Genomic DNA, 27,555 nt, shown 5'->3' on the forward strand with positions numbered 1-27,555 from the left:
ATGTACATAAACTTATAAGTATACTTTAGTATACATAGCTCGAATATTTATTTCTACACCTATTTGAAGCAAACACTTCACATTTTTTTAATTGATGAATATATCGCAAACAACATATAGTTATTGTTAGGGCAAAAATTCATTTTAGGCTTACTTATTTACACTCTATACTAATCTGCACATATGCAGTACCCAACATTTATTTAGTTCATAACACTGGTTGTTCAAAGAGTGGATGATACCCCAGGGTAGGGGGGGGGGGGGGCGAGACTCCTTTATCAAAAGGATGGGGGTGTTCATCAGAAATTTTGAAACGTACCTCTAAGAGGTATCAAGATCCTGCTTCGTGGGTGTGTGAGGAAATTGTTTCCACCCTTGAAGATGTACCACTTCTACAACAACACATTATCTCATTGTCATATTTTTTTGGCTCAATACCCTAAAAGGTACCGCAAAAGCTTCCGCTGTGGAGTCTTTGAAGCTGAACGCCCCAAGAGGGACCAAACCTGCTTTTTTAACCTGTGAACAGTATGACAATCACCCTGTGCTTTTCATATGGGAGTACCCCAGGGTGTTTTTGGTCTTGTTGGTGGGTAGTGATTTATCTAGTCCATAGCATCATCTATCCTTTGGGCAACCAGCTGGGCTTGTCTGTGAACTCTTTACATGTAAAGCATTAGTCATAGCACATCAACTCCTTGTTCGACTTTACTCTATAGTTCATAAGCCGTTCAAATTTTTGCATTGTCCTTGCTGGCGCACTCTTTGCTCTGTGTCCAAATTGTCGACTTGTTGTGTTTGGCACCTTGTCTGAGTAGACACTCACTTTTTCCGGAAGTTCTTGCTTTGGTTTGAGTCTCCCCTACAATATTGAGAAGTTAACACTCCGGTATCAGTAACTCACTTAATTCTAGGAGATTGTACTCTTCTCATCAGGCTCTTAGCCTGATGGTCATCCAGGCATCCTAAAGACGGCCACTTATTTAAAAAGAACATGGTTTTATTTTTCATATGTTGCCGTATAAATTGTTCATTTCAGCAGGCCATATACTGCACATTTTGGACAGCCACTTTTCAACTAAGGATAGCATTTTTTGCTGAGCACTGTCAATCATTTATGATATTTATTCAAAATAATCATGAAAAAAAGGAAACAGAATGGATCAAAATCTACCAATCGCAACACACAAATGCAACGTTTTGAACTTGTCAAAGTGAACAACGGCAGATTGGCTTGGGAAAGCCTTCAGGAGGCAGGTGGGTAAAATTAAAAAATATCCTCAAACTCATTAATAATAAAGTATTCATCAATTTTAAATTTGTCGAGAAAATGAAGGCCATTGCTCTTAAGGAATATGACTTTTAATATTTTCTTACCTTTGGGTCATAGTCTTTGAGAAAACCCCAGTTTTCTTCCCTAAAAAATAATAACAAAATGTATTATCAAAAAAAATATTATCAGGCTACACCCAATAGAACTTTATGATACTACATTTAGGGCATTAAATATTCATCACCTGGTCAAATTGGGTGAAATACATTTAGATACCAGAAACAGCACTAAGGACATAATTTTTCTGGTTCAACACATGACATGTACATGTGTCACTTCAAGTCTCTATTTTGACTGAACTTATTACAAATTGGGTCAGACATTACTAAACATTTTTATGAAATTTGCATACACAAATAAACTGATGACCTAATGCTTCTGATCGTGTTTGTTTCACATTTAATGATTCGATTTGGCACTCAGGGTGCTTATGTTTTAGGTACCTTGAGGGAGGGTGCTTATTCACTCGACAGGGCATTTATATTCAGGACAGTTTCTTTTTTGCGAACCAACCAAGTGTTCAAAATAGAACTTTAATACAGTATTTATTACAATAAGGAACATTAACAGAATCTGTAACAAATATACGGTAAATGTACAGTTATCGTTTGAAGGAATTATGCACTCGTATGGACAGAATAGTCGAAAAACTCCAACGAAGACCTCTGCTTTCTAATGCGACATTACTTATATGTGAGCAATTGAGGAAGATGAACCTCCATTGACACGTATTCTGACAGCACCGTAATATTCTATTAGAACAGGGGGGCTTATTAAAATGGAGGTGCTTATTGGAATGGGGGCATTTATTGGAATAGAGGCGCTTGTTAATAAACACACATTTGAATGGGGGCGCTCATTCGTAGGGTGAATCATCACAGTTACAAGTGAGTCTGGAGGCAGGGTCAAATCAAGTGGAACAAAATGAAGATCAGTTTGATATAGGATTTTCAACTTGTTTCAAAGTAAACATGGTCTGTGTAGACAAGCTTTGTCATTTTGCTCTTCAGACATTATGAACAATCACATTTGTAAAATTACTTGAAATGTTCAAATTTGGCGTGACAATAATTTCTGCTATTTCCAATACTGCAGAAAGCTCTGGAGAGAACTTCACTCTAGAAACATAAAATCATCCCTCCCCTCCTATTAATGAAACTTGACTTTCTATCCCTATCTCCTTATGACCTTTACATATCCCCCCTATATTCCCCCCTATATATCCCCCTCCATGCCACTTAGGCCCCCATCACGTAAGCATTTCTGTGACCTTACGTGAGTTGGTTAAGAATATTTTCTAAAAATGCATATTTTGTTTTTCCTAGTGGAATGAAAAGCATAAAAGGGTTACTGTAAAATTAAATGACCTAACTGCAACGTAGGACGCATTCGTTTGCCAAACACTAGGTCCAAATTGAATACGGAGTGCTGCGGTCACAAAACCCTAATATACTTGTGATCACTAACAACCAATATCAACGAGTGTTAATGTCATGACTCAGCTTATATCATATCAGTTCAACGATACTGATCGAAAAAAAAATTAAAAAAAAAATAAAATAAAAAATAAAAAATAAAAAATGAACATGTATGATCTTAACACGAGCCTCGTGAACCGTAGATAAAGTACAAATCACCACATTGCAAAAAAAACACAAAAGATTCCACGTAAATTTCAACAACGAGGCCAGCATATTAGCTTCGATTCAACCCGGAAACTGTTTCAAAACAAGAGAGAACGTTTGATGAATGATATGTTTGCTCTTACCATTTTCTCGTCATTTTGCCTTCATTCTTGCATCGATTTTTCCAGATCTCGTCATTTCGAACAACATCACACTTAGCGTATTCTCGTTGAGAGTAAGTTCGTGGAGGAGCAGATTTGACTCTTTCTTTCTGAGGAGCACATTTGTCGTGATAAAGGCTCGGAGTTCCTGGCCGCCATGTCGAATCGGGAAATCTGCCGGCCGAAGCAGCTCGACTTCCCGCCATGAGCTTTCAGTGTTTGCGTTTTCTATCGTAAAATTGCAGTGCTAACAGTAGTAGTTGCTCTTTTCAACTGATAATTCACCCCCAGCCACGAAAAGAACCACAGAGATGTTTTGTTCTAGAATGACTCACACAACTGGAGCTAAAGAAAGTTTAGAAGTCATGTGACGAAGTGTTGCTAGGAAACAAGAAACAATCCGACTCTTTCTCCCAGGCCTACCGGGAAGAAAACACAAAACAACCGAAATGTATGGAAAATAACTCGACTGCACGCGATCAAGCACAGCTGCATCCCTCAAATTTGGTTACTGCAATCGATCCTTTGTCTTATTTTGCTATTCTTAAATTGTTCAGAATTTATTTTTAAAGGAAATCATTTGCCATCGGTACTTTCATCCAAACACGTTTGTTGCCTGCCCGCCATGCCAACGGATGGCTTTCAAAACCGTGAGAAAGACTATTAGCCCCGAAGAGGGAATTATTATGTAAAGAAAACAGTCTTTCTTGTCAGGGTCATGGGCTCCTGCTTCTGTAGGAATATATAAATTGTGCTTGGACACTTTTAACGACTTTTGAAGTCTTTGAAGTTTTGTATTGTGGTACATGGTGTGGGCAACCAATAGCCAGCCAATTCCGCAACTTTTGGACAACCTTAGTAGTTTCTTTTTCGGTCGAGCACTTTTATCATGAGCACCCAGTTTGGGAGAAAGGCTAGGGCAACCATTCCCTGTGTCAAGACGTGAAATAAACTACAGTCAAATTTCTCCAGCTCCACAACGGCCGGCGGCCACCTTGCGAACAGAAGAAAGTGACTGTTGTAGAGAGGTGCCGTTATAATGAAGTAAGGATGTTATGTGACACCACTTTTTTTTCGGGGTACAACAATTTTTTTTTAAAAAGTACTTATTTTAGCATATATGACAAAATCTATTCATAAAAGAGAAGCTTAACAGAATCGAAACAGAGATCACCGGCGCGCGGTACTGATCAAGCCAGAAATGAATTTTATTTTATTTTTAGGGAGTTTTTTTTTGTATCGAGTTCACTTCTTTAAACCCTCTTCCAAGGTTTTTTTTTTTTTTTTTGTATTTTATTTTAGTTCTAACCCCTGGATAAAGTCCTGTATTTATGATGTATCTAAGAATTTCCACATTTTCAGAGGATATCTGGTTCAACTTCATCTACATACATTTACATACATTTTATTTGTTATCAAATTAAAATTACAATTGTAACATGCCCGCGGATAGCTGAGCTAATCTAGGCGGGTCATGTTTGGACGAGTTATTAATATACAACTAGGTACAGCTAAATACAACTGAAGGTAACAAGAGAACTAAAGAGACTAGAATTGACAACGATGACTAAAACTAATAAACTAACGATATTACAAATAATAATTAACAACAGTTACGACGAGAGACTACAGATACACTAAAGCGAAATTATCTGATAATACTGATAATACATCTGATAATACTGAAGCCTGAAGCCTAATACTGTCTCGCTTCGTTTTTGACTCCGTAGCGCCCACGAACAGGACAACAGCCATTAGTATCACCCAACTAGTGGACTAATGCAAATCCTGCATTTTGATTGGCTACGCTACTAGGGGACTATTAGTAATAGTCATCGAGTAGCGAAATTGGCGCCATCGAGCGTGACGCTTTCTTTCGTTTAATTCCCAAATAAATATTTTTTCAACTTGCTTTTGCTAACTTTATTATTACCTTTTCTGTCCGTCTAGTTGGATGATACTAAAACAATTAGACCCTTCGTCCTCAAGGGCCACGGGTCAAAAGCCCATTCGGTTTCGCCGGCGGGAGTGTGCAGCCCACTTCCCAAAACCCTCACCCTATTTATGACCAAAATCTGCGATACTCCCTGCCCTATTTAAGACCTGACCATAAATTCGAAACCCTATTTATGACGTGACCCTTAAATCAAAACCCTGTTTCAGACCTGCGTTGCAATTAGTTCTCTAGTTCAGACCAATGTTAAATTACCGTAAACATAATTGGTGAAAAGCTTTTGTTGATTTTCTTTTCGATAATTACGAAAACGTGGCTTCTTCTTAAAAAAATACCCATATCATAGCTAGAGTGCAAAAACCATACCCTATTTATGACCAAAACGGGTGAAAAACCATAGCCTTTGGGGCCGCACATACCTATATAGCCCATGTAAGGGGGTACCCCCCCCCCAGGTCGCTGAGATACACGATTTATGTACGTGTTTACTTTATTTTGAATTTCGGGTTCAGTATAACCTGTCAAATATGGCTGAAATATAGCAAGTTGTTTTATAAAGCCTTTATGCGAATACAGTGGTGTATGCTAAATTAAAGCAACTTCTTGAACTTTTAGAGCAACCTTTGTCATTTTTGGGCAACTTTTGAACAATTTTTGGCCCCGTTTTTGAGCTAATTTTTCAACCTTTTTTATGCCTGCTTGTAGTACCTATCGTATTTGAGAATTAATAAAAAGCCAGAATTTCTCAAAGTTATGGAACATTCTGTTTCAAACCAAGACCCTGTAGACGTCCGCTTGTTCAAACGAAAATTCACAAATTATACGACCTGTGAGGCACCTAGTGCCGCTAATCATGTTTTTAGAAAAGACCAGCCGGCTTTTGTTTGTAATTTAAAACGTGGGCTTTTGAGTCCAGAACAAAGACTTTTCCAGTCAGATTCCATGAAACATGAGAGAGGCAGGGTTGTCTTTTTCAATAGTGGCTAATTATGTTATTGTGTTGCTAGCGTGTTTTCCTGATCATGAATGAGTATTAATTAGCCATGCGTATAGACACGGCAAATTGTTTCCGATTCTGTTAGTTACCTCTAGCTGGCTTTTTGAGTCTTTCTGTCCGAGCTTTTTCGATTTTGTGGAAAAGCAGAATTGTTCAGGTAAAAAAAAAAGTCATGTGTTTTTGACCAAAGTTTGTTTAAAAATTTGGCCTGTTTTGTGTTCTGGCTCAATCTCGCGTCCTTCTCAGTTTCTTTCTTTTGTTGTAACAACAATTATTACTTTTTTTATCTACTGACAGAATACCTTTCTTTGCTCTGGCGTTTTTGTTTTGTTCTTGCTTTGTTTTTCGTCGGAGGAATGTGTTTTCATTCGCGCATACCATCAAAAGAACTGGAACAATAGCACTAATTACAAAGTTTCGTGCTCGAATTTTACACTCGTTCTTCTTTTATCTGTAATCTTGAGAGCTTCTCTTATGCGTCTAAATATTTTTCAGATGAATTGCTCTTTCTTGTTTTAGTGAAGTGAAGGTTCGAAAATACGGAAATTCCAAACTGGTCGCTCAGCCCCTGGAGTTATTGCACAATTTATCTGTATCGTGATGCAATGACGTCAATAAGACTATCCCCCCTCTGGGCACTCTGAATAAAACCTTCACCACGCATGAGACCGGCCTCTTTTATTCGTAGGCTCTCAGTGAGGCGAAGGTATGTGCGATTGTGGTTGTTTCATCGGGTTAGATCTTGCTTAGTTTGTTGCCATCGGAACATATTTCTTTATTAGAACAGTTCGATATTTGTGGCACTTCTTTTATATGTGGTTAGTTCAAGGTTTTACTTATGTTTTAACGCGAAAAATGTCAAGGGTGCGTAAGCAATCAGTTCAATCTTATGGCGTCTTATCCCCGATTTTTCGGTTGCGTTTGTGGCCTTCTAGGCTCAGAGCATCAAGCAAAAGAACACAACCATTTTCTGAACGTATTCGTTTTGTTTTTCTTCATGGTACAGTAATCTGAAATGCGGTAATGAAGAATTGAAAGTCGCTTTCTTTCGAAAGGTCCGCAAAAGAGTTCAGCACGTGATGTTGGGATTGTAAGATTTTCAGAGAAATTTTCAGAGAAAGTGGTTACGCTACCCTTGATAGGAGAAAAATATGTTGCAACTTAACACTGTTGAATGATTCCTTGAATTCTTCCTTTGTGAGTAAACAACGCTGAACTGGCTTTTCTATAACAGGAACATCTCGTCGAACAAGAATAAGAATTTTCAGCGGAAACAATGCCAAAGGAAAAGATTCATATCAACATCGTCGTCATCGGCCACGTAGACTCTGGCAAGTCCACCACAACTGGCCATTTGATCTACAAATGCGGCGGAATCGACAAACGAACCATCGAAAAGTACGAGAAGGAGGCCCAAGAGGTAAGCTAAGAGTGGTGGTGTTCAATGTTTCGCTCGCCAGCGACTTTGGTGTTCATCGCCGAACAATCGAACATTCTCTTAAATTTTCTCTTTCATTCCCCGGACTGTGATCGATTTTTCTACCGTAGTATTGTTTTGAATAGGGAAACTGATAATTTATGATCCAGTTCAAGAAGCAACTTATGAACTGACAAATGTTCCCCCTTAAACAGAAAAAAGAAGTTAAGAGTGAACATGGAAGGTTTGAAGGGGGAGAGGGTTAGAGTGGGTTGTGGTGGGTGAAGGCAACTGATGCCGCTGTACCAGCATACCTGTGGTAATCCAGATTATGGTGCAGCCTCTGTTTGGTCCATTTAAATGCATGAACAATGGGCTTAAATGTGCTGTCCTGTCCAGGGACAGAAAAGCTAGTTAACCCTGGGTCACACAGAAAGAAATTTTTGCACATGAAATAGCACAGAGTAAAAATGGGTATCCCTATTGCTTGGATGCAAATCCATAACAGGGCTAGCTCCAACATTGAATTCTGTTACCTATTCAGGGCATACCCTATGCAGGGCACCATTTCTTCCCAGGGACAAAGAGTTTCTCCTTATTTTTGTTGGGGAGCCCTTTGTAGAAACAGGAGTTGAGGACTTAAAGGAGCTTGGTTGTGGTTTGCACATTTTGAAAAGTTCCGCCTAAATTTTTCAAATTCATTGTTTGCAATCCGTGTCAATCTTCGCCATCCTTGACCACCCGTGTTCCTTAATGGTTTGTTATTATCTCTTCGATGTTTTCTATCTTAGCAAACTAGTATTTTCAGGTTTCTGTCCATTTAAGGGAGATTTTGTACGTGGCCAAAAAGAGACAAAACACCCTGACTGAGCTTCTTTAACAAAACTAATAGAACTGACATTTTTATTTTCCTCTTGTTGTTAGATGGGAAAAGGTTCATTCAAGTATGCTTGGGTGTTGGACAAGCTCAAGGCTGAACGTGAGCGTGGTATCACTATTGACATTGCCCTCTGGAAATTTGAGACTGAGAAGTACTATGTTACTGTCATTGATGCCCCAGGACATCGTGACTTTATCAAGAACATGATCACTGGAACATCACAGGTAAGACCTCTATGCTGTTATGAATGAACACTGCACTCAAATGGTAATGCATGTTTGAGTTGTATAGTGTTAAGAAAGAAGCAAACTGCAGAAAGTTTCACGTTGTAACATTCATTGTAGCCAAATGATTGAGGAAACAATATTTGGAACATAACATAACTGAGTAGGGGTCTGCTCTGTTGGTGTATCTTGGTACACCAATATAGCGGTTATAGAGGTCTACTAGAAGTGAAACAAATTTGCTGCAAACGACAGTAGTATTGTAATACTAACTGCGCATTTTGATAACATGTAACCTTGGCAGTTCAAGGTCTTTCTGATGATTGCCTCTTTGGCTGGTGTTGGGCATAATTAGGATGGTAATCTACAAACCTTGAAAAACAGAAACAAAGAAAATGGAGCAAAATCTGTGAATCACAACCCTTAAATGTGCCATTGTAAACCCATTGAAATACCCTGTTTCCAGAAAGGTCTGCTAAGATGGTTGATTTCCATTGTATAGAATATTAATGGCATATGAATCAGGGTTCTCATTAAGTACCAGTTGCTGGCTAAAATACTGGCGTCTTCAATTTCTGTGCTGCCTACTTTTTGTGAAATGAAACATCTGTGAGTTGTTAGGTTTAATTTAAGGAGAACACAGGCTTTTTGGTTTGTGGCTGAACCTTGACTGTCCTTGTCTCAGGACAGTTCAGGCAGGGCATGGGTCAATTCAGAGCCTCCAAATTTCAAAATTTTATGAGGAGCATAACCCCAGACCTCCTTAGAGGCTTGCCCACTCGGCACTCTAATCAGTGTCCATCATCGTCTTTGTGAAACTAGCCCTCTACTCCCAAAACTAATTTGTTGCTCAAATCTATATTCAGGCTGACTGTGGCGTGTTGATTGTTGCTGCTGGCACCGGTGAGTTCGAGGCTGGAATCTCCAAAAATGGCCAAACGCGTGAGCATGCTCTGTTAGCTTATACTTTGGGAGTGAAGCAGCTTATTGTTGGTGTTAACAAGATGGACAGTACCGAGCCTAATTACAGTGAAGCCCGTTTTAAGGAAATTGAGAAGGAAGTTTCGCAATACGTCAAGAAAGTTGGCTACAACCCAAAGGCCGTTGCCTTTGTTCCCATTTCTGGTTGGCATGGAGATAACATGCTGGAGCCAAGTGAAAAGGTATGCAATTTAGCAGATCACACATCAAGATCTGTTTGTATGACAGAAGACCAGCATAAAGCAGGTTTTATTTTTTTGTTTATAACTTTGTATTTCAGTGGCGTCTATGGTTATTCTCTGTCTGTACTCAGAAGCAAGCATTAGTCAAAGAACAATTTTTACTGAAAAACACATGTAACTAATACCTAATACCCTGTAAACTAATATTCAGAGTGTGTTTATTTAAATTGATCTTCTGTTTACATGGTGCATGTCCCATGAACTGGCAGACACCGTGTGCATGGACCTTGAAACTCGTGTGAAATGGTCTTAATTCGCAGTGTTCTGGCAGTTGGCCACATTGGTTGGAAAAATTGGTGCATGTACTGGAGTTTGGTGACTCATCAGCATAGCTAAGGCCCAGGTCAAATGTCTAACTTCGCATGAAATGAATCAAATTGCAACTTGAGTTGGCCCAAACGGGTAAAGCTCAATTTATGGGTCAAACGTTGAACTTAATTTGAATTTAGATCGGCCAACAGTCGTGTAAATATTTTAGTTCTAACTTGTGAGTCTACAGAAAATGGTACTGTCGTGCAACAAATCATAAGCTCACAGAGGGGACCATAAAACAAGTTTAGTAACCAAAATCACAGGGATATAGTGGACTTAGTCATTGTTATATCTCAAACTCTAAGATTTCATTTTTCATTGGTAACACTTTTTGGATTCCGTGTCCAGCAATAGTGGGAAACGATTTTTAATGAAAATTTTTTTTTTTTCAAAATTTCATGCTTGATTTGGACCCAAATAAAAGTAAACAAAATAATATTAGAGAAAAGAGAAAGAAATGAAATAAATACTATAAATAAGCTGACATGTACCCAGTGGCATGGATCCTGGCTAGTAAGTGAGGTGATGTTCTCAGTAACCGTCTCAAAATCAGTACAAAATTACCTCTTTCTGAATGTTTTTTAATTATACAAAGTCAACTTTTGGATGTGTTCTTTGCAGTCACCAGTGGATGCCATGTAAACTAATGATTGCTAGGTTGAAAACCAACAGTTGCAGTGTTTCTATATCAGCCATTTGTCCGCCATCACAAGTCTGCCATCCTAAATCCACCCCAACCAGCATTGCACATACTGTGCGATGCACTTTGGGATTGTTACCAGATGGTGAACTGGTGACCTAAAAAAACAATATAGTTTCATGCATAATCATAGTGCTATAATCAAAGGAACTACTCGAATTGTTGATAAATAGAACAGAAAAAACTTGTCAAATGAATTTTGATTGGCAAGGCTGAAGATGTCCAAGGCAAACAATTTTTTGGTTTCATTATTTCTGAATTATGGTAACAACACTTTACCAGAAATGATTGTTACTGTAAGATCCTAGGACTTGATATCTGTCTGTAAAACTTTGGTTGTTCATAATAGAAATGCTGACTTCAGTAATGTGCAGGAGTGAAAAGTCGTCTAATAAAATCATTCAAACTGTGAAGTGAATGCATCAAATACACTCATAATCTTTGATTTTTGCTAGTCCTAAATAAGAACCTGTTCAATCAGGTCTTTCTGGTCCTCTCTCAGTATTTTTCAGTTTTATCAATATATGTGCCTTTATTTATAGATGCCCTGGTACAAGGGATGGAGTATTGAGAGAAAGGATGGAAATGCTTCTGGGAAAACACTCTTCAATGCCCTGGATTCCATTCTTCCTCCAAAGCGTCCAACAGACAAGCCTTTGCGATTGCCATTGCAGGATGTTTACAAGATCGGAGGTAAGCTAATCGTTCTACATAATCACTCATGGAAACCTCTTGGATATGGTAAAGTTCTTGAAGTACTACAATTATCAGTTGAGTAACAGGAGAAGTAGCTTTGGTGACAATGTTTTGGACTTTAAATTATGGTGTTGCCACAGGCAACTTTCCTTGTTTCCAATGGTAACAATATCTTTCCCTGCAATTTCCCACGCTTTGCTGCCAGTGACATCAAAGGCCAACAAGGTGCAGCACAAGTTGAATGTTATAACCTGGTCACCAAACTTACCGTGAACACTGGCAGATAAGCTGCACCTTTTACATGGGTAAATACGGTATATAATACAGAGGAGTGGATAGTGTTTATATTATCTCGTCGCAAGAAGTTACCAGTCTATTGTTCTCAGTTAACGTTTTGATTGGTTAGTTTTCCTCAAGGTGGCCTGTTTTGAGTAGTTGCTCTTTAAATATGAGAATATTAATTAAAAGTTTGCCTTATTTGACTTAATGCAGGTATTGGAACTGTGCCTGTTGGTAGAGTGGAAACTGGGATCTTGAAACCAGGAATGGTTGTCACTTTTTCTCCTGCACAACTCACAACTGAGGTCAAATCTGTTGAGATGCACCATGAAGCTCTTGTAGAAGCCCTGCCTGGAGACAATGTTGGATTCAATGTTAAGAACGTTTCAGTAAAGGAAATCAAACGTGGCATGGTTGCTGGAGACAGCAAAAATGATCCACCAAAGCAAGCCAAGAATTTTAAAGCACAGGTAGGAATTGTTCTTCTATTACTTCTTACTCTTCAGTGGTGTTATTCCCAGTGAAAGTTAACCAAGTGTTTTCTGACTTGAGTTCTTGTTTAGCATAACACAAATTGGGAAAAATCCAGTTAAATCTTGATAGTCCATTAATGGATATCCTTTGGACCAGTTACAAGGAAGTGTTTTGGGTCATCATATTTTTAGGTTCATTACAACTTAAGGTTACTTAAACCATGAACACTCCATATTTTTGATGCATTTTTTGATAACGATAACAAAGGAAGGAGACCTCTTGGTGTGTACATGCAAATTTGTTCAGATGAAGAGGCCTCATTCTGTAGGCAGCGAAACAATCTACATAAAAATGCCAAGTGTTAATGATGTAAGTTTCCATGGTAATAAAGTTGTCTGAGCCTGGTTGTCCTCCAGTCAAGGCTTAATTAAGTTTTGATTCACCTGTAACAAGTGTGCTACTTTATGGGTGAATTGTTTCAACTTTGGGCAAGTTCTTCTGCAACATCAAGGGTCCATTGACATACTTGGTCATATCCAGTGTTCTGGGCTACAGCCCTTATTGACAGCCCTGCTAGTGAATGTCCTCCCCCCCAGTTTTAAAAAGGCTACATTAACAGGGCTAGATCACAGTGTTTTAGGCAATTCTGTTTTTTTTTTTTTTTTCTTTGAGAGCTCTAAATTGAATATAAGCAAAGAAACAATCTCCCGTCAAAATCACATCCACATAAACATGGGTAATTTCTCAGCATTATGGCAGTTTATAGAGGAAAAGGTGGGTCCATACTTTTAAAGTTTGTGCAATAGGCAGACTGGGTTAATCTGCTATTTTGCTTATCCAGACTCAGGTTTGGCTTTCTGTTTCTTTTGGGACAGTTAATCCTATGAGGTGGGGCTGAATTTGCTAAAGATTGCAGGAGCTACCTCATAACTACATGTATGGTATCCTTTCCCATGTTTTTTTTTGTACATTTCATTCTGGCAGGTGATTGTCCTCAACCATCCAGGTGAAATCCATGCTGGATATGCTCCTGTGTTGGATTGCCACACTGCCCATATTGCCTGCAAGTTTAGTGAACTGGTTGAGAAGATTGACCGTCGTAGTGGAAAGAAGTTGGAAGATCTTCCGAAGATGGTCAAGTCAGGTGACGCTGCCATCATCGTTTTGGAACCCTCCAAGCCAATGTGTGTTGAGCCGTTCAGTGAATATCCCCCCCTTGGTCGCTTTGCCGTGCGTGACATGAAGCAGACTGTAGCTGTTGGCGTTATTAAGGAAGTGGTAAAAAAGACTGACGCTGAAGGCAAGGTAACCAAAGCTGCTTCAAAAGCCCAGAAGAAAAAGTGAAATTCCATGCTCAATTTAAATTCCAAGAGACTCCGCTTACAAGTCAATCATGCTGTTGTAGTAGAATGGCTTCTTTGCTATTTGTTCCATCGCAAATCTGTCAGGAGGCGGAGACAGCCGTGCTGTTATCTTAATTTCTGAAGGATAAGTGTACTTGGTAGAAATAAATAAACAAAAGTTACAGTTAGTGGAGAATGTGATTGAGTCAGTAATTAGCTTTGTCTCCTTACTTGCAGGGAAAAGAAGCTACATTTTCATTTAGTTTCCTTTTTTTGTGGGTGTGGGAGATTCTTTTGTCATACATAAAAGCATTTTAACCTCATGATAGCCTCCTGCGCAGACACTCTTTGGGCTCGTCACGCAAACTTCCTGAGCAAGATTGCGTGATGAGCCCAAAGAATGTCTGCATATGAGGCTAACCTTATGCAGACTTTCTCAATCTACAATACCCCCTCCCCCCACCACCACCATAAGTTCAAGAGTAATGGAAGGATATATAGTATGTTCAAATGCAGGATTGCCACGGGAGGGGAAAAAGAATTCTTCAAGGTCTGGGAACAGTGGGGAAATTGAAACACATCACTGGTGATTTTAATGCCACTGAAAGCCGAAAGAATCATTTTGGGTCACTGTTCTCTTAACGATGTTTTGTTTGTTTGTTTGTTTGTTTGCTTTTAATTAAAATAATTTGTTAGATGACAAAGGTGGTGTCAAGGGCCGGTCAAGGGGAGGTTGGAGGCTACATGTACACAAGGCGAAAAAAATCGATCATCGAAAACCTAATCGATAAATCGATATTATTCGATACTCTTAAATCGATTAGTTAAAGTAATCGATAATTATCGATAAAATAATCACGCGATTTGGGATGGCATTGTAGATTTTGGTCGATTACTAGAACGAAACTGTTGAAAAAATCGTTCGCATCTCGAAATGAAAAAGCCGATCCGAAATCAAACGAAAAATAACCGTCTTGATAACGTGTGAGCAATGAAACCTGGAGATGGCGCAAAACACACGTGCCAGAATGTCACAGTTAGGAAACCTGTAACGCACGGTTTCAGAGGAAAATTCTTCCACCAGTATCAGCAAGTTGTTGAATATCACATGGACACCGAAGGATGATAAAATCTGTGGAATTAACCCAGTAAACAGAATACATCATTGCAAAAATACTGAAGAATATTGTTCCTGAAGAAAACTGCATTTGTGCCTTGAATGAAGTCAATTCAACCAAACTTTAAACCTCGTACTTCGTACGCAGACATGATGGCGGACGCGAGAGGAAAGTATACATAATCGATATTTTTCGATAGAAATTGATAGAAATCGCTTTAATTTCAAAAATCGATAGTTACAACTTGTGCTATCGATTTTAATCGAATTATCGATTTGTTGCGCCCAGATGTACATTGAACATTTCGTAGTTATTTATTTGGTCAGGGAAATTTTTTAGACTGCGAGCAGTCTTTTCCTTGAAAAAGCCTGCGAGCGTGACGGCTCACAGTCACGCTCACACGCTTAGTCGGGAAATTTGAAAAGCGATGTCTGTGGCTAAGCCTGTGTGACAGCCGCCTCTCCCCGGAAATAGAATCGGGAGAGAGAGACAGATGTCTCTGTGTTTACTTTGATGTAAGAAACGTGAGCTTGTGATCTCATATCATGTGATATAAAAACATCTCCCATCTTTGTAGCTTGCGAAAGCCATCTGAGGCATGATTTACGGACGCCACTGCAGTGTAAGGTTTTCTTGTCAAGCCTTAAAATACAAGCGAACAGAGTGGAGAACTGGGACCTAATGAAAACCAGTTACAGAATACCGAAAGAGATCTTGTTCTTCTGCCGAGTTAGTGATCTAACGGATCGTGCAATTGGCATTAAATGTTTTTATAACATCAGTAGCATCAGTAACAAGATGGCAAATTTACCCATGACTGGAGTCGAATTAGACTGTTCAGACACCTGATCAACTCGAACTGCAGGGACAGGTAAAAATACTGCCAGGCCAGGATTCATCATGTGTCGGAAACAACTCAGAAAAAAAATTGTTTCGCAACAACGTGATACAGTCATGCGTTAATTGAGAGGCCTTAAGCAACTTTTCACAGATCATTGCCAAAATTTTCTCAATAAACAAAGTTTATTCACTGTGTTTTAGACATGATGTGATCTTTATCTTTGACGGAACAGACGGAAAAGAAAAAGGTAGCCAGCAAACATGCTTGTACCAAAGAAGTGAAATACACGACCACTGCTAGTCTGTCCACAGACGGTTATTTTTTCTGGGAGTTTCTTTATTGCGTCGCTAAGCTTGCGATCTCCTTGAACTCAAAACAAAATAGAGGGACTGCCGTGGACAGACTGGACCACTCCGTCTCGAAGAAAAACTTCGCGCACGTTTAGTGAGAAAGTATGTTACAGGGAAAAAAAAATTCATGCATGCATATCCCGAGAAAAATATTCTCGATGCATGAAAGGGTTAAAAAAATAATTTATGCCTATGTCAAATCCAATCCTCCCCCCTCCCCCCTCCCCCCACCAATACCCCGCTCAAAGGTCAAATGGCCTACCCAGGTCCACGCGCTGCCGGTGTGAATCGGGCAGCAGAAATCGCGAAGCTCTGGAACGAGTAAACTGCGAAGATGATGGATCGGGACGAAAATAACTGAAGATGGTATACGCTTTCTTAATTCACTCGCTTACTCCTGGGCCATGTCGAGTGTTGTATTCTACGCCTTTTGTACACGAGCCTCCGGTAAGAAAGTTTATCAATTGGGTCAATTTTGTGCTCTTTTAGGCGGCGCACATGAGGACCAGCCGATAATGAGCTTGCATGTTGTTTGTCCAGCAATAACCAGTCTTGATGTTACTGATCCATACACTCGGCTTTGATATTTCAGGAGACAAATATACACTCAGACTTAAGATCCATGCCTTGTTGATTACTTATACATTTTATCGGTACTGGTGGAGTGGGTAGTTAGTACCGCCACTTTAGATTTCCCAAGGTTACAGTCCGGTGGAGGGGCGGGTGTGGGGGGTGGGGATAGATGTGTGCGGCCCCAAAGTTTTTGTCCTGTAGAAACTGAAATTGTTCGATTTCATATCGGTTTTGTCTTAATAGAGGAGTTCACACTCTAAGGGGCACTATAAGTAATCACGGCAAGATTACAAAGAAACAAAGCTTGGCAAGTGGTTTTTCTTCATATATCCATTCTGAGTTTCAATGTCGAGAAGAAACTTTTACTGTAAATAGACAAAACCCTTTTCTAAATATACTGGCATTTTTGAGTCGAATGAGCGAGACATTAGCCTAACTTATCAGAGTAATGGAGATGTTATTTTCGTGGCTTTCTCCGTCTACAGGATATCATTGTTTCGTCTCCAAATGTGAAATCAGAACTGAAATATAAAGTCGATAAACTTTTGTTTTATAGCTTTGCTTCTTTGTAATTATGATTACCCATAATGCCCCTTGGAGTGTGAACTCCTCTATAACTCTGAGCCAATAAGACATCAAGGGCCCATTAACCGACTCGTGGGCTCACTTGCGCATGTTGCTAAGGAGGTGAAATTTCACTTCAGGTTACTTACGTCAGCCTGAGCGTGGAAAATAACAATAACTCAATAACTTGCAAATTCGCTTACATTTTAGATGTTTTTTCTTTGTGTTTCACAAATGCAAAATTAAAAAGTACAAGTAAATACAAAAGAAGAGAAAAACAGAAAAACAAGAGCAAAAGAAAGTGAAAAACTAACTCCATGTCGCTTTGTTTGATCTTACCGAAGTGTACTGGTAGTGTAAATTGTGCATGCACTGATAGCGTAACTTCCAATATATATCAGGCGCACTTCCGGTTTCTTTAAGTGGTAAAGGAAACACAGTTTTAATTAAATCCAGCCTTTTTTGAAACGTTTCGATTAAAGCCAATGGTGGAAACATAGACATTCATTCCTTTTCACAAATCATGCTTTTTTCACAAAATTACAAATTTTTCAATATTTTGAAATTGTCTCAAAATCTGACCTTTTAGGAATGAAACAAAATCTATGCATAGTGTAATGAGGATTAAATTTAAAATATTTCATGTAAATCAATGAAAAAAATCCTGATAAAGTAATTTACCTGGGAGCCTTTGCTTCATTATTTAATTAGTTGCATGACCAATGGCGTGGCCTAATGATGTCATCACTCTGGTGTTACTGATCATGAAAAAGTTAAAACACAAGAAATAACTCTGAATTACCAGTAACTAAAAATGTTAGGGTTATATGAGAACAAATTTTCCTAAGCAACGGCTTGAAAAGATCTGTTAATGGGTCCTTAAGCTTGACACTTAGTCACCTACTGATTGACACAGATCCTGTATTCTACTAACTTAAAGGCAGTATGGACTAAACATGGATTTCAATTTTTAAACAGTTTGATGTGAGCACGCTATTACCTATCTGTTAGAGTCATGCATATAATTGTTTATTTCTTCAATGATTTGTCCCATTCAAAGCTTAAATTAGCACTGAGGAAGGGCTAGGCCCAAAATGTCTGCTCTATAATTGAATTTATTTTGGCACTGAATTATTATTATTATTGATTGATTAGCTTGATGGAGTGGCAGGAGAAGATGAGCGTTCCAAAAGAAAAGAGCAATTGTTACAAGTAGCACAACGTGTGCAATCTGAGTATTCTTTTAGATACGTGGCATCAGGGAGTGAAAGCCAAGAGGATTTATCCGGATTGTCATCAACAGATGAGTACGTATCTCTCTGTTACTATGCTTGCTGTGGTTCATCAATTTAGCAGGCTGTGTTCTATTGTAAGGCCTGCTAAAATTTAAAGCTGTTGTTGTTGCCAAAAATTTTTGTGATTTATCGGCAAGAGTCCTTAACTTTTACAGCAAGTTAGTAAAAGTTAGTAAATTGTGTATTAAAACGTGCTAACGACTTAGCCCTTAGGATACACAGTAGAGATATTTTTTTATACTGTAAACTGCTGCTTATAAGCCCTGGGTTTATACAACTTTGTAAGGGCTTATATAAAGACTAAGAGCTTATATCCGAGGGGACTTATAACCGGAACAAAAAAACTGTTTCAAATGAGCTATAGCTGTGTTGATCAAAAAAGGTTTTTCATGTGCTGGTTTTTAAATAAGCTTTAAAACATCATCATAAAATAATTCCAGAACAAGGAAAGCTAGAGGGGGGCTTATCACCAGATGTATTTTGGGGTTTACAGGTAGATGGGCCTATGACCAGGGGAGGGGAGAGGGGCTTATAAGCTGCACTTAATGGTATAATACAATGTAAATATCTTACTAACCTTGCCTTCTCGGTCCCTACTGTAAGTTACAGATCCTCCCATTTTTCCCCTTTAATTTGTACCCCACACACTTCACTCTTTAAGCATAAATTGAGGGGGGAAACTTGGTCCGTGGCTTACTGTATGAACTTCGAACTTGGTTAGTTAGAGGTATTAATTAACAATACAGTGGAATCCCTATTTTTTTGAACCTCCGAAGAAAACCAAATTTGGTTTGAAAAATCAGGGTTGAGTAAAATTCAGTGTTTGATTGAGGGGAAGGGACTTTTGGTTAAGGTTATCAGGATGTTCGAAAAATTAAAGGTTTGAAAAATGGAAATTCCAGTGTATTAGATTATAAACTGGAGATTTCCATTGGATGATATGTACAGTGCTTTCAATAAATTTTGAAGTACATGTAGTTGGCCTCTCTGGTGGAGTACTCACAGATCATATGTACTAAAGGCATCGGCGGTCAAGTGTCGATCGATGCCCTCGATCAATACTCGACTAACATCTCAGTTGACACTCAATCAACACTTTGTCGACATCTTTGTTGACAGTTGGTTGAGAGTCAATTAATTTTTGCAGACATGCCATTGAGTGTTAATCTATACCTAGGAATCGGTCAACACTCAGCCAACTATCAACTGACTGTTGATTGAGTGTTGATTGAGAATCGACCCCTTAAGACCCTTTTTATTCTGCATGAACATGCTCCAGACATACTCCTCCCAAACATGCTCCTGAGTTCTAAGCCAATCAATATTAGACTCATACCCATTGTTCATTTTCCTTCCTTTGTTTATCTATCAGTCAGTGTAAAACGCAGACTGACTGCAAACTGCAGACTACAGACCAGGGGTAAAATGCATGCTGAGGGTAAAATGTAGACTGTGGACTGCAGACTGGAGTCTGCAGGGTTACAATGCAGACTGCGAACTGCAGACTACAGACTTTTTGAGAGTATATCGTGTTATTTCAGTTATCGAGTGCTAACCTTAAACAGGGTTCAAATGAATATATGAAAGATCATATACTTGAACTGGGGAGAAAGATATAATGACAGGATTGATCAATGGTTTAAAACCTGTTCAGGCCTGAATTGTTTTCAGGCTTTAATTTCACAACTGCTTAAGTTGTGTGTATAACTGCAATGATCAATCATGTCTTCAGGCTAGTCTGCACTCTGGTTAGCCTGAATATCACTCATGTTAGCCTAAATAATGCTCTGGTTAGCCTGTTTATGGTTACATGTAGCTTTCAATGATGGAAGTGGTAACACAATTCTCAGTTAAAAGGTCTACAGTCTGTAGTCTGCATTTTACCCCTGGTCTTCAGTCTGCATTTTACTCCCGGTCCATAGTCTCCAGTCTACACTGACTGATTTATATATTGAAAATCTGCAAAAATTGAAGTTGATGGGTAAGGAAAACAAAACACATACTGTCGGTAATAACATAATTTATCTCTATTTTTGCAGGCTGCTATCTAATCTTAAGGCAGGTGTTTTCAGGTACACATCTAAATGGATTTACTTCCCAGGGAGGGCTCCCATGTGAAAAGGTTGGGGATGTTCGTCAAAAAATTTGAATGAAACTCCTAAAAAAGGCTTATCTGGGCATGGCTTGAGCTTTTTTTGACCCCTAAAAGATACCACTTAAAACAGAATTGACTTAATTACTAGCCACTTTTCAAGAAGGGAGCGCGTGCTAGTAGACCGGATTTGAGAGACTGGTGAAAGGCCTAAAAATGGAAATAAGAACACTTTTTTTATTATTGCTTCTTCGAGTGCACCCTAAAAATACTTTGACAGCTAAAAATAATGGCGTCTCGTCATGTCCACCCTAAGTGAAACCAGAATCCTTGATTTATATTCTTAAGTGAGATGACAAACATCTCCGACCTTTTCATATCGTAAGTCTCTCTGGGTTTTACTGCAGAAATTCTTCTGATGATTAGTGGTGATAGTTGGCCTGTGATTGGTCGGAGTGGACCAAATGTTTGTCTACAGTATTAGTGGAATCCATTGTGATGAAGTTAGTGAGCAAATTGTCTTGTAGAGCAACCCTTCTAGATAATATGGTGCAGAGGCTTGGGGTGGAAAATGAATTAGAGAAAACTATTGTTTCTTGGCCATCCCTCAACCATGACAACTTACAAGGGGGATTCCCTCAAATTAAACTCCTCTCCCCCCTCAGTTTCTCCTTTGCTAAGCTGTAGGTGTGACTTTTCCTGTACACCCAAGGGTTATGAGGATTTCCATTATACTGAGGAAGTTCCATGTCGTTGTAATTGGTACACACATAGAGAATTTTTAACTGTTACACCTGTAATTATGTTCATTTCCTGCTGGTTAACAGACTTTCGTCAGGAAACCCATACAAAGCTGAACGTGTTGTTCTTTGGAAGGGATTGGCAAAGTAAGATAAATTACACATTCAATAGTCTACATGTATGCTGTAAATAACCACATAACTCCCCTGTCTATAAGCTAGGTCACTGCTTTTTGAACAAGCTGTCCCTGGCCAGGTCAAATACCCCCCCCCCCCCTCCCTGCTTCTCTTTCCCTCTCTCCCCTCTGTGCTCTTTGTGAATCCTCATCAAGCATGATAGGCAATGCTACACATTCAATAAATGACCAAAGTTAATACTAATGATGTTTGTTTTATCTGAGTCATGTTCGTGCTGTTTACATATCCAACTTCAAACTTGCTTTTTTGCTTGCAATACATACAAACAAGTATACATTACATGTTTCATGAATTTTGTTTGCTGAACTTTGGAATAAGCTCCCCCTGCTCAAATAAGTGCCTTGTCTACCAGGACAGTTTTGGAATACACCCCCTTGGGTGTTTACTAAAAAATCTTATCCCAACAAAAGCCAAATTACAGCTTTATAAAGCAGCTATCCTACCTCACTTAATATTTTGTCATCTAGTCTGGCATTTCTGTCGTGCAAGTGACACACGTAGATTGGAGAGAATACAAGAAAGAGGATTAAGAGCAGTTTTTAAAGATGATCGATCAAGCTATGACGTTTTATTAACGAGGGCAGAGCTACCTACTTTAAAAAACAGGCGATTACAAGATATATGCATACTGATGTATAAGGTTAAAAATGGGCTTAGTCCTAATCCGATCTGTGAGCTATTTAAGCCCCATCAGTCGTCCTACAGGCTGAGGCAATCAGACTTTTCAATGCCCCGCTTTGCTACAGTAATGTACGGAAAACATTCCATCAGATACCTGGGGCCAAAGCTCTGGAGTCACCTGACGACCGATGAAAGAAACTGTCAGTCTCTTAATACATTTAAGAAAACAATTTGGAAACGCGACTTCAGTAACTTTTTAAACAATGAAAGATGCAATTGCCGCCTTTGTGAATTTTAATAATAATCATGTTTATAGCTTTTTTATCACATAAATTTTTCTTATTATTGTAATAGTTGTAATTTTTTTAGGTAGGTGTCCACAATTAGTAGAGGGGATGCTTACCCTCAGCTAAACATTTTAGACACGGTAATAAAGTTTATGATTATTATTATTAGTAGTAGTATTAGTTGTAGTAACCATGATATCATGATTAGATACGGAAATATGTTTTACAGGTTTAATAGACATCAAATTATGTAAATATTATAGCATTTTGTAAAGCTTAGCTCTAGTTTTTGTCACAATAAACACTCCTCTTTTTCATAAATTATTATTATTATTATTATTATTATTTTTATTACTCGGTCATTTACGGTTAAAAGACCATTTTTATGTGCCATTTACAAGTTTGTCTAACTTGCATCTTCTTACAGTAAAAGAGAGTGTACCTTTTGTTGGTTTAATGTGAGATTTCGTGTGTGAATTTGAACCTCGAATCATGTCAGAGCTTCAAGATATAGTCATTTTTTGTCCAGTTTCTATGAAAACTAATTATTAAATAATTTTACTGTAATAATATATTAATCAAATACATGTAATAAAATAATAATGATTGGTGTTTACCTAGTTGGGAAGAATAAATGTACTCTAATTTTGACCATAACATTTAGAAAGCATATTTGACATAATCATCTTATTGTGTTGGTCATGCCTAGAAATGAAATCAATTCAAAGGTGAATGATTCTCAGGCTGATGGAAGTATTACTCAGGTTAATTATTAAGTAATTAAAAAAGCAAGAGCAAAGTACAGTGTACAAACAATGAAGTTACTGTAGAACATGTTGTAATTATCATCTAAATATCTTTTTGTTTTTAAGTTCAGGATTTACTCTTGTGTGTGAAAAGGATGAAAACCGGCTAATTGCTGAGAACATTTTAGATCTCCTTATCAGACATCTTCAAGAATACTGTCAAGTCATCCTTCAGCCGTCAGAGGTATGACAAACCAGAAAAACTTCTGTGGTGACAGAGGGGGGAAGTATAGTCATTACCTATAAGCAGAGGTATGACAAACCAGGAAAATGTCTGTCAGTGGTAATTACCTGGTCATGGTCATTACCTGTATCAATAATAAGGGGTGTAGAGAATGGGAAGAGGATTGTGCTTTCAGAGGGGGGCTTATAACGAAAAGAATGAAAGTTCCAGAGGGGAGCTTTCACTAGTGATGGAGTCAGAGGTGTAGTGAGAGTCATTTAGAGTGCTTATGACCTAGTGAAAATCAATAATCGGGGTCACAAGCTGAATCATAAGCTTGACAGATCAGGGTTGGAAGAATCAGAATGTTTCCATTTTCTTCTGATTCTGTTTAAGACTCCATTGCTTATGATCTAGTGAAAACTAGATTATCGGAGTCAGAAGCAGAAGTGGAAGAACCAAGCAATCAAAAGGCCTGTAATCAAGCAGTGTGATTGGTTTATTCTTTCACTTCTATGGTAATAGATGTCCAACATTACAAAAACTTTCATTCTTCTATCTTTCACTTCTGCTTCCAAGTAATAAGCAGAATTGGTATTCTGCTTTTGACTCCATTGGTGTGATGTTCACTAGATCATATCACTCTGTGCCAGGCTCTGATTACAACTTTGACTGTGACTCCTTTGCTCAAGTGAAAACCATGCTGAGCCATTAGAAAGGAGTGTTTGAAGGTGATTATGATCAGGAGCTTAATAGGCAGAGTTATTATCACAGTTTTTGTAATGTCCTGGATATTCTACAGGTTCATTTACTCCTTGCGTCAAGTGTTTTTGAGCTTTTGACTGTAAAGAATTTGCAAAGCAAGTGCAAGATGGGCAGCACTGTGTCATAGGATTTTAAACTCAGGATTTCAATTTTAAAGTATTGTAAAGCGCCATGGACAATTAGTGGAAAATGGCGCTATATAAATGTATATTCATTTATTTATTTATTTATTTATTTATTTATTTTATTTATGTCACATGAAAAGGGAAGACTTTTCTAATAAGTCCTGCAGAGTTTTTTGGGCTTTAATTTTTCCAATGCAGTATAGTATTGGAAGGGAACTAGAATTGATTGTTTCAGTGAGTAGACCCTTCCACAGTTTTGGCATCATCTTGGATTTTTGCTGACTTTCAATCTCCATAAGTCCAATTCACATCAACGGACTTTCAAAATTCAAAAGTATTATTGCGTATCTTATCAGTCTGTTATTCAATTGATCAAAAATTAGTTTATCGCAAATGCTGCAACTAAATTTATAAATCTTACATATTACTTGTAATTTTGTGGCAAATTTTGCAGTTTTGATTGCAAGACATGAAAAGAGATGTGCATACAGAGTGCCAATTTAATATTATTTTAAATTGTTATTATTTCTGTGCTCAGCTGTGTTCGTTAATTTATTAATTTATTTGAGTTTGCTGTAGGCCATTCTTAAGGTGGACAAGGTTGCTGCTATAGTCCACCAGTTGCTACCAAATGGTCAGGTAAATGACATTTAATGTCTAAGGATAGATTTTTTATTACAGGAAATTGAACAAAGTAACTGTTTTATGATCAGTATCTGTGGTGGTTTGCATCCCAGTAGGGTGGGACTCATGAAAAGGTTGAGGTTGCTAGCATGTTGATGAGGAGATACCACTATTTTTAGCTGTTGAAGTATCTTTAGGGTGTTACGGTGCACTTGAAGGCCATTTTTAGGCTTGATTTCCACTGGTCTCTTGAGTCCGGTCTACAAGGCTGGGCTCTTTCCTGGAATAACTGGTGGTAATTCTTATTCTGTTGAGCCTATCTTTCAGGAGTCAAATAAAGCTCGAGCCACACCCAGGTTGATCTCCTTTAGGGGTTTAATTTAAATTTTGCGACGAGCATCCTCAACCTTTTCATATGGAAGTCCCCCTGGGTGGTGCATGTACATGTACCTTTGGCATACACTGTCGAACCTCTCCACAACAGCCACCTTGCAGACAGAGGAAAGGAGCCATTGTAGGGAGGTCGCCATTATGGGAAGGTAGGGATGTAACACGACACCCGTTTTTTTTTGTGGGGGTGAAACATTTCTTTTCTTAAAATGCTTATTTTAGCATTTAAACTGTACATAGTACAATCAAAGCATGTCAATAAAAAGAAACTAAACAGAAACACAGACCAACGATGCATGGCACAGATCAAGTTTGGTGACCTTTAACAATAGAAATGAGGTTTTGTATACACCATTCGTCAGTCACTGATTAATTGGCCATTGTAGAGAGGTTCTTTTGGCAGTCAGGACACGTTTTGGTGGCCATTGCCGTTGTGGAGGTGGGTGTTGTAGAGGTTAAAATAAAAGTGCATGTATGGACTGTCGAACTGGACCAAAAAAGTGGCCTTTGTAGAGAGGTGGTTGTTGAAGAGAGTTGGCCGTTAGTGGAGGTGCGACTGTATTCTCACCCCCTGAGGGCCTGCAATCAATTATAAGACTTTAGGTCAGTGGGAAGAATCAAGACTTGAAGACGTGATTTGCTTTAAGCAGGTGCAAAGAAAGAATTGTGTTCTTTTCTTCAGCCAGTCCAATTTGAGGTGAAGTCTGTGAATCACTTCACACTGTCAAAAATTAATCAGAACTTGCCTGTCTTGATATTTGGTGCTGACTGAAAGGATTGCGGCCTCTAAGGTTTCTGTACAAAAGGGCAGCTGATTGTCCAACTTGGCAATAGCCACACACAGTAGGGTTTCATCCACACACTAAACCACTTTTTACAGCATTGTAAACGATACCTTGTGAATTGTGAATGTCAAAGTACTGCTCAAGACTCTCGCAAAAGAGTTTCCTCCACAAACTGAAATGTTAGTAATGGCTCATTGACAGTGCAAATGCCTTTACAAGGCAAAGGATGAAATACATTTTGATTTTACTCAACCTATGATCCTCCTCAATTTTCAGCCACCAATTCTTGGGAGTGTGATTTGTCATGTAACTGTCAAGCTAAAATAGCTGGGGACCAAAATGAATGACCTCAACCACAAAATGAAATTTTGTATTTGTTGATTCCCTTTCAGCTGCTGTTCATGAACAACCGATATTTGCGGCAAGTGGAGAAAGAACTTGAACAAGTAATGAACTTAAAAAGAGAGTGACGAAGTGCTGTTACTGTGAATTTTTTAAACAAATGAGACTCAATTTTATTGCAATGCAAGATGCAGGAAAAATTGCTTAACATTGCTTAAAAATGAGACATGGTGATTGCAAGTCGTGCAATCACCATGTCTCAAAAGTTCTTTGAAAAGTTCTTTTGGCCTGTTGACTATGGCCTTTAATGGATTATAAATATGGAAAATAGCCTACATGTAATCCATCAAATTGTTTATACAACAGTAGACGGGACTGAGTAAAGCAAAATACAGTAAACACCTTATGAAACCATGGATTGTGAATCTACCAGCTGGAAATTGGCAAATTAGACCCCCAATGGACAAGAACCACTTCAGTCAGCCGGACAAATGAAGAGCTCTGTTCTTTGTTGTTGTAGAAAGAAATAAAAAAAGATGTAGCTTGCACATAGGTTGTAAATTATATGTATACTTTAGTTTGTTGTCTTATCAGAGGGTTAATTTCTTAATTTTGCCCATGCAACAATAAAATTAATGCCGTTGGTGTTTATGTAATGGAATCACAGGGATACTGCATATCGTATTAATTTAAAATTAATTTACGGCAAGCAGCAAGCTGTATCCTGATTTCTTGCTAAACATCCTATAATTATCAGAATCATTTTAACCTGCTTTTGAAAAGTAGGTAGATGGGTTAAGTCTGCATACGAGCCAAGTGGCTCATCAGGCCAGAGTTAATCCTGGTTTCAGTAGCATGAAGCGATTAGGAGTATTTCTACTTCTTCCTAGATGGGATGCTGGTCCATCACAGGGTTACCCCCAGCATTAAATTTACCAATACCCCTTTGTACACCTGCAGTGGAATGAGGCACTGTGGGAGTTAAGTGTCTGGCCCAAGAACACAACACAATGTCCCCAGCCAGGGCTCGAACCCGGACCGCTAGCTCCGTGGGAGTTGAATGTACTAACCATAAGGCCACCGCGCCTTCTTTTTTAAAAGTAGTAGTTTTTTAATATGTGGCTTTTCTACTGTATGAAAATAAAGCACGTTCACATGTTTATGAACTTGCACAATAAGTCTATTTTTGACGAAGGATTTAGGATTGTATGGATTGGTGTATTAATTTACGTACATGTCTACATGTTAGTTGCAGTTG

General features: G+C 38.5%; 4 protein-coding genes across 5 annotated transcripts in view; 2 read left to right on the top strand and 2 right to left on the bottom strand.

Moving 5' to 3' along the window:
• Window positions 1-3,757, bottom strand: part of LOC145494514 (ciliary microtubule inner protein 5-like) — a 4,333-nt gene extending 576 nt beyond the window's left edge. Inside the window, exons 1-3 of the mRNA XM_081474003.1 lie at window positions 3,102-3,757; window positions 1,378-1,417; window positions 1-862 (exon numbers count right to left, since the gene is read on the bottom strand). The exon at window positions 1-862 is cut by the window's left edge and continues 576 nt beyond it. Of these exons, the coding sequence (XP_081330129.1) occupies window positions 677-862; window positions 1,378-1,417; window positions 3,102-3,325 (450 nt within the window). The 5' untranslated portion in view covers window positions 3,326-3,757 and the 3' untranslated portion in view covers window positions 1-676. The remainder of the gene's footprint in view (window positions 863-1,377; window positions 1,418-3,101) is intronic.
• Window positions 1-27,555, bottom strand: part of LOC145494513 (uncharacterized) — a 94,461-nt gene that overhangs the window by 6,516 nt on the left and 60,390 nt on the right. The window lies entirely within an intron of this gene.
• On the top strand, window positions 6,728-13,808 carry LOC145495768 (elongation factor 1-alpha). The gene is made up of 7 exons (XM_081475355.1): window positions 6,728-6,776; window positions 7,305-7,490; window positions 8,412-8,591; window positions 9,458-9,754; window positions 11,369-11,519; window positions 12,015-12,271; window positions 13,260-13,808. Exons 2-7 carry the CDS (start codon window positions 7,347-7,349, stop codon window positions 13,617-13,619), a joined length of 1,389 nt encoding a protein of 462 aa, XP_081331481.1. The 5' UTR covers window positions 6,728-6,776; window positions 7,305-7,346; the 3' UTR covers window positions 13,620-13,808.
• LOC145495771 (AP-5 complex subunit sigma-1-like) lies at window positions 15,776-27,463 on the top strand. The gene is made up of 7 exons (XM_081475359.1): window positions 15,776-16,374; window positions 18,220-18,371; window positions 20,399-20,431; window positions 21,279-21,338; window positions 23,170-23,287; window positions 24,736-24,795; window positions 26,348-27,463. Exons 1-7 carry the CDS (start codon window positions 16,291-16,293, stop codon window positions 26,423-26,425), a joined length of 585 nt encoding a protein of 194 aa, XP_081331485.1. The 5' UTR covers window positions 15,776-16,290; the 3' UTR covers window positions 26,426-27,463.

Source organism: Orbicella franksi, chromosome 8 (assembly GCF_964199315.1).
Source record: "Orbicella franksi chromosome 8, jaOrbFran1.1, whole genome shotgun sequence".
Lineage (NCBI taxonomy): Eukaryota > Metazoa > Cnidaria > Anthozoa > Scleractinia > Merulinidae > Orbicella > Orbicella franksi.